General features: G+C 36.8%; 1 protein-coding gene across 1 annotated transcript in view; it reads right to left on the bottom strand.

The window, feature by feature from the left end:
• Nucleotides 1-7,887, bottom strand: part of LOC106876445 (pyruvate kinase PKM) — a 50,192-nt gene that overhangs the window by 32,152 nt on the left and 10,153 nt on the right. The window contains exons 3-5 of the mRNA XM_014924999.2: nucleotides 4,830-4,924; nucleotides 2,500-2,622; nucleotides 1,063-1,249 (exon numbers count right to left, since the gene is read on the bottom strand). Of these exons, the coding sequence (XP_014780485.1) occupies nucleotides 1,063-1,249; nucleotides 2,500-2,622; nucleotides 4,830-4,924 (405 nt within the window). The remainder of the gene's footprint in view (nucleotides 1-1,062; nucleotides 1,250-2,499; nucleotides 2,623-4,829; nucleotides 4,925-7,887) is intronic.

Here is a 7,887-nt window from a genome sequence, read left to right as displayed (position 1 = left end):
GGATTTTGTCCCTAATATTATTATATATATATATATATATATATATTTGGCATTAGGAAGGGCATCCTGGCGTTAGGAAAGGCATCCTTCTGGCGTTAGGAAGGGCATCCTTGGCGTTAGGAAGGGCATCCAGCTGTAAAAACTCTGCCAAATCAGATTGGAGCCTGGTGTAGCCATCTGGTTTCACCAGTCCTCAGTCAAATCGTTCAACCCATGCTAGCATGGAAAGCGGACGTTAAACGATGATGATGATGATGATGATATATATATGCATATATCTATGTGTATCTTTGTGTCTGTGTTTGTAAATCTACCCCCACCATCATCACTCGACTACTGGTGTTGGTATATTTACATCCTCATAACTTAGTGGTTTGTCAAAGAGACCGATAGAATAAGTACTAGGCTTAAAAATAAGCCCTGGGATCGATTTCTTCATCTAAAACCCTTCAAGGCAGTGCTCCAGCATGGCTGCAGTCAGATGACTGAAACAAGTAAAAGAATAAAAGAATAGATATAGAGCACCTGTGCTGCAAATTCACACAATGCAAAACTCAGATCTAATTTAACATCTAATTAATAAACAGATTGACAACAAAAAAATTGTATATGTATATAAAAGACTACAAAATCATTCAACTTAAGGTAACTTAACAATGTTAAAATGTATGTAAAACCTGTTTTCTGTTATTCTTGATTCAGGATTTTTCTACAACTCATCATCATTATGTGGTTCCAGTTTCAATCATGTTGTGTGACCCATGGGGTAAATGTTGGCCACATGGCTTGACTAACACTTTGTCAGTAGAATTTGAGATACAGAAATGTATGGAAGCCTGCCAAAAGGACTATCCTTGTTTGTGGATGGCAGATTTCATCTGTAATCCTTTGAAACTTTTAACGAGGTCCACTCTGTTGCATAGTTTTCTCCCTTCTTCCAAATAGAGACTGATACCTCTGGAAGGGCCATGGACGATACCCTTCTCTTCTGATAAAGCCGTACCCCCTCCCCCACTGTACCCCCCCACAAAGCCATAACATACATTAAAAGAAAACACAAACCTTTGTCTACAACCATAAATGAAAGAGGTCCATCCTCAATAACAATGATATTGTCCACCTTAGCATAGTCAATAAGTTTCTGCTGATCTATATACAGGAAGCTATCATCCATGTTGTTGATGTTTTCTGTGTCATAGCTGATTCGTACAACTGATCGATGTTTAAAGAATATTTCTCTTCCAAGTTTCTAGTTTAAAAGAAATCAGTAGAACTAATGAATTATTTACAATTTTCTTCAGTTTCATGATATTTCAGTTTCTGAAATATGTGAATGGTTACATATTTTCTGTAATCAGAACATAAATAAAATAATTGAAGTAGCCAAGGCTAGTCAATATCTTTAGTGTTATCTATTTTCCAGTTTTATATCTATGTCATACCTTCCTACTTTCTTTTCTTTTCTTTTGTTTTACACAACTTTGCACATTCTTTGTGTTATTACTTAAACAAAAGAAAGCACAGGTAATGGGTAAATCACTAAGAAACTCACTGGCTCAATTGTTCTATATTCACAGAAAGGGGATTCCACATTATTGTCCCATTTCACATGGATTAGGCCAGTGTTTCCTAATCTATTTTTCCCAGGCTCCACTATAACTTTCCAGAAAAATGTAAGCCCCGCCACCAGTGGTTGGAAAAACGTATAGGTGTAGTATGTTTGCAGTGCAAAAAAAGATTTTCACAATTCTATGTCCCACTAAAAAATTTTGGATCTCATGCCCCACTACAATTTTCCCAGGCCCCACATCGGGAATCACTGGATTAGGCCAAATCTAACACAAATTTGATTCAGACATTTCCATTGCTCTAGGTGGACTCCAAACCCTTTGACAATCTCACCATGACTGCTGCTAGAAATATACTGTGAATTGGGCTAACATTACTTTCTGCCTTTCATTCTTTTAGAATGATAAGAGTTGTACTGGCATCACTAACTTGTGTAGTGATTGTTATTTATTTATAGCAATTAAACAAATCTAATAAAATTCCGAGAATTGAAAATTATCATGTTGTCTCTGAGTGAAAATTTGTTCAGCAAAATTGAATTATAAATAATATTTTCTCAATAATGCTTTCAGAATGAAAGAGAGTTTAACCAATGAGGGAGCTGTCACTTAATCTGCTAGAAATAGCAGCTGAATCCCCATCAGATCACATTTCCCTATTTTAGAAGCCTGGGAAAAAGATGGGAAGTCCCAAATGGAAATGTTTTTGATCATAGATTTGCCTGACTATGTTGACTTAGGGGTGAACCAATAACAATAGCTGACACATACACATACTCTCTCTCTCTCATACTCACACACACACTAACACACTCATGCATAAAGACTTTAGTAAAATCCTTTATGCATTGTTTAGTAATTTATATCTGAATACGTCCAATGAGTAAATTATTACATTCAATAGAGTGTAGCAAATCCCAAACAAACTTACCGGTTTAAGCTTGCCAAGTCTGACTTCTGGCCCAGCTATGTCAATGGCAATACCAACTGGGGAATAATCAGTCATCAACTCCTTAGCAACTTGGCGGATATTTTTTATAAATCTGCTGTGATACTATAACAAAAAGTTTTAAATGTTTAATGATAGTAATTATATATCAGAAAAATTTGGTAGTTATCAACAATACATAATTATCATTTACATGCCTTCAACTGCAGTATAAAGTCTGCCATAAAATATTAGCTTCTTATTTGCAGTTGTTGTTGCCACAAACTATTGCACTATAATAGTTTAAACTAAATACTTACCATACAAACTTCATGTTTACTATTTTTGCTCTTCTCTAAATACTAGCAGCCATACCCAACCTTAACTGGCTTTATTAATACCTAAAAAAAATATAATCACATGAATTCACTAAATTTTGGATAAATTGCTTTAACCTTTTAACATTCACATTACTCAGTCAAATGTAATGCTTATTTATTAACATTGTTTTGAATCAATCATGCATTATTTTGTAGCTTTGAGATTTTCATGAGGTAACTGTTAATTTTTAGAACAAATAAAAGATGCTGATAAACTTCAAGAATGTTGATTCACTCAGAACTGTTGCATTCAAGCTATCCAGAAGATGCACCTAGTTCAGTTTTATAAAAATGTATCCTAGAAGCTAAAAGAAAATTTAACTCGTATAATTTTTCTTATTTTCTTGGAAAACATACCTTTTTTTTCAAAATACAGAACTAGTTTACATAATAACTATAAATAAATTATTTTTGTAATTAGTAACTTTTTCCAATATTTATTGCAGTGCTTGGTCCTATACAATATTCTGAGTTTTCTTTTTTTTTTTTTTCTGTCTGGAACTAAAAAGAACAAACTTTAGAAAAAGTCACATAGTCTATGAACCTTCTCATTGCAAAAAAAGTACTCCATGTAAAAATCCAGCAATGTGCTGGTGCCATATAAAAGCACCCATGCTTTACAGTAGACTCTGTAAAGTGGTTGGCGTTAGGAAGCATCCAGCTGTAGAAGCCATGCCAAAACAGACACGGCGCTTGGGCAACTCTTCAGCTGGCCAACTCCTGTCAAACCATCCAATCCATGCCAACATGGAAAACAGACATTAAATGATGATGATGATGATATGGGTACAAAAATTGTGGCCTACAACTTGAATCATACACACATTCAGTTTTATAGATGAAGATTAAAGAGTACTAACTGGTCATGTTTTTCTTCACCTAATTCTGAAGCACTATCAAGTTGAAGCACTATTTTCTGAATATATGAGATGTCTGGCTACCATCTTCATATACTACAGTTGAGAAGAAACTTAATAGTCTGCTACATATATAAACATAATGGTATTCAGAGACAACAAAGAAATTTCACTTGATCTAGAAGAAATAGCAGTCAAATACTCTCAAATCACACCCTGTCATCTCGGGACAAGATCACACTGGACAATGTAGTCCAAGATACACAAAAAGACAGAATAGTCATAGCTGAAATATCATCATAGATCTGCTCACTCAGGGCTGATTCAACATTAACAGAATAACATTTCTTCATTTAAATGCAGTAATTTACATTCAAATCATTTTTTATTTATGCAAATCCCCCCCCCCCAAAAAAAAACAGAAATGCCCATACAAACATTAATTGGAAATTCAGAAATGTGTATTTTTACTGGAGATATTTTAAATCTTGACATACATCTTCATACACACACACAAAATAAATAAATAAATAAAACCTTCAAGATAAACTACTGATGCAGACGTTGAAGCATGTCTTGCAATAAGTCTCACAACTCTTGGTCTGAACACATATTTACAAAGAATATAATCATCATCATCATCATGTTCAACATCTGACATTCACTTTTCTATGCTTGCACAGATCAGACAATTTATTGAGGGAGCTTTTTTTTTATAGTTGGATCCCCTTCTTGTCATCAATTCTCACCTATTTCCAAGCAAGACAATATTTCTCAATGGCCAGACATGTCCTTGTAGAAAATTGGAAATAGATGACATTGCTTGTATGACATTGAGGCCGTTTTTAATGATCACCAGATGTCAAGACAAGGAGACACAAACATGTACGTTCCCACACACACACACACACACACACACACACACACATACATACATATAAGATGGGCTTCTTTCAGTTTCATTCAATGAAATCTGATTACAAGGCTTTGGTTGCCCTAGATGCTGTACAGTAGAGCTGAACCCAGAACCTTGGGGCTGGGAAGCAAACTTCTTAACCACACACCCATGCTTCAATAATATAAATATGTAACTTACAGAATAGCGGTCACCATAGGCCATAACCACACGGAATATGTTTACTCCAGCTTTTATCATATCCCTAAGTATTTCAATGTCATCACAAGCAGGACCTGTTTAGGCAAAAAGAATTGTTGATGAGGGTAGCCTTACATGGATTAACCTTTTCTCACATTAAATGTCTTACTTCTCATGTTTTTCTTGTTTTTAAATTTCAATTAATCAAAGGAAGAAGGGCAGCTCTCATGAACCCTAAATGCTTACCCAGTCTGGTGAAATCTATGGGGTTCAGTTCAAACTTCTGTAAAAGTAATGCGGGTAGGGGAAGGAACTGAGAGGACTTACATTTTTTTTTTCCTCTGGGGATTGTTAATTGTTGGGAGAAGTGTTTGGGATTTAGGAGTGTGACGCCATTCTAGTCATGACCATCTTGTCTTTTCTTTAGCACAATTTATATAAGACACTTCCTAAAGTCAACCAGTTACAAAGTGTACTGGATGCTTTTTACATGAGATGAATACCAGTGCTTTTTACAAGGCATAAACAATGGGCTTCTGCACAGTATCCATGTACCAGAGACTGTTACAGATTGCCTCCTTGTGAGTCAACTCAAAGCTATTTATGGTTGAATCAAGTTATGCAAGGTGCTACACAGAGACATGAAATCCAGAATCACATGGTTGCAAAGCAAACTTCATAACCACACAGCCATGTTTGCACTCATTTTAACCAGACTGTTGTGTCTGAGCCTTCTAGTGGGTCAGTAACTGACTAGAGTTGAAGTAAGATTTCTTGACTAGATTTGATATGTGAGTTCAGCGTATGTAATCTGTTTTTGAACTTATATATTGTTCAGGCAAAGAAAGGATTAAGATAAAAAAAACTGTTTCCTTCATAATTCTTTTGTTTTTGTTTTTAATTTTTAAGTCTAGAGGAGTGAGTAGAGACCATGACCTTTGCAGGCCCACCAAGGTTGGTGTGGTTGATGCTATTAATGTCCTCTTTAAACTATTGTAGGTCAACACTTGCAAAAAACACATGAGTAGGGAGGAGATTCCAGGGAAGAAGGATTGAGCATTGTGATTAATGTGAAGCTGGAGAGGAGTTGGACACATCAAGTGTGCTGAGAGGAGGAGAAATGAGTGAGTCAAGGGTATCTGAGAGGTTGATGTATGAGACCAGCCAACTTTGAGGAGTAAAGGTCATTATAAAAGTGTTAGAAAAGACAGACAGAAGAGACTGCATGCCAGTGGGCCAGAGGCTGGAGTGAGTCTTTTAGTGATGGAATGCCAATCAATTGAGTAGCCTTTCTCTGGATGTGATCCAGGATGTCAGTTTGTGTGTGTGTGTAGCAGCATTGTCCAGATATGTGAATAGTACTCCATTATTGCTTCCACCTGAACCTTGTAGTGTGTTGGCAACTGTTGGAGGCTTAAATATCAGCTGACTCCAAAAGAAAGGATTAGTCTTTATGAAGTGGTCCTAGCCATACTAAGGATGCACTTTCACTAAGAGAGATAGTATATGACAGTAAATGATAGTAACGTTAACATTTGGACAACTGTGAGGGATCATGTTTAGAGAGGCTATGAAGTAGTGGTGTTTTCTTGATATGAATAGTGCTTGAGTTTTTCAACTGTCATTGCCCCACTAGAGAAACCAATGTAGGTTTGGTGCATGGCATTTGGGTTGCATGTGGATGGTGCAAGGTTGGGGAAAGTTAAAGAGAAATGATGAATTATGTCATTTGCATAAGAGGATGTTGTTGGATGTGGTGTCAAGTAGGTCATTAACGTACAGAAGGAAGAAAGTTGGGGACAAGTCCAAACCATGGGGAACACAAGTGTTGATTGAAATTGGGTCAGAAAGAGCTCTGTCAATGCATGCTGCAATGGTGTGATCTGCTAGGAAGCTACTGAGTCAGGAGATGAGAAAAACAAGGAGCCTCTAATCTGTATGCCAACACAGTGAAAGGCTTTGCAACATCACTTTCACTGAACTCCTCTGGTGAATAACTGGTTCACTGGGAGTGGGGTGGGGTGGGGAGAAGGGGAGAATGTCATTATTAATGGCTGCATCCATTAGCTTGGCGAAGTTAGAAGAGCAATGGGGCAATAGTTGGCTGGGTAGGACACTGAGGTTTGCTTCTAAATGCCAAGGTATAGTCCAGTAGAGAATAAGAGATTAAAGAGTTTGGTGAAAACAGTAGCAAGTGGTACTGCTAATTGTGACATGGTTGTTCGGAAGAGGAAGAAAAGAGATGTTCACAAAGTTGGTGAAGGTCCTTTTGGCAATGGCTAAAAGGAGCTACAACAATGTGAGAGGCTATTAATCCCTTAAACAAGGAACATGTGCTTTACAAAACGAGATATAAAAGCTCAAGAATATGAAATATTATGCTAAAATTTCACTGTAAGTGTTTCAACTGTTATTATATTATAGAATGATGATGATGATGATGAGTGATTGTAGATGCATATTGACAGGATTGAATGTAGCATGGTTGGATTACAGAAAAGCATATAACATGGTACCACACAGCTGGAAGACTTGGGAAAGTGATCATCAGATGTGATATATTTAAAGGTGATAGCTTATCTCCATTACTATTTGTATTGACCATGATACCATTCGGTTTGATATTACGAGAAGTTAAAATAGCTTATGATTTAGGAAAAGGATATGGTCAGATAAATTATCTCCTTTTTAATGGATGATATAAAGATTTATGTGAAAAATGAGAAGCAGCTTGAAAGCCTTATACATACTGTTCACGTTTTCTACATCAAATAATAATCATCATCATTATCATCGTTTAACGTCCGCTTTCCATGCTAGCATGGGTTGGACGATTTGACTGAGGACTGGTGAACCGGATGGATACACCAGGCTCCAATCTGATTTAGCAGAGTTTCTACAGTTGGATGCCCTTCCTAACGCCAACCACTCCGAGAGTGTAGTGGGTGCTTTTACGTGCCACTGGCACGAAGGCCAGTCAGGCGGTACTGGCAACAGCCACGCTCAAAATGGTGTATTCTACGTGCCACTTGCACAGGAGCCAGTCCAGCGGGACTGG

The sequence above is a fragment of the Octopus bimaculoides genome, chromosome 18 (genome assembly GCF_001194135.2).
Source record: "Octopus bimaculoides isolate UCB-OBI-ISO-001 chromosome 18, ASM119413v2, whole genome shotgun sequence".
Lineage (NCBI taxonomy): Eukaryota > Metazoa > Mollusca > Cephalopoda > Octopoda > Octopodidae > Octopus > Octopus bimaculoides.
This window is presented reverse-complemented; position numbering and strand designations above follow the sequence as displayed.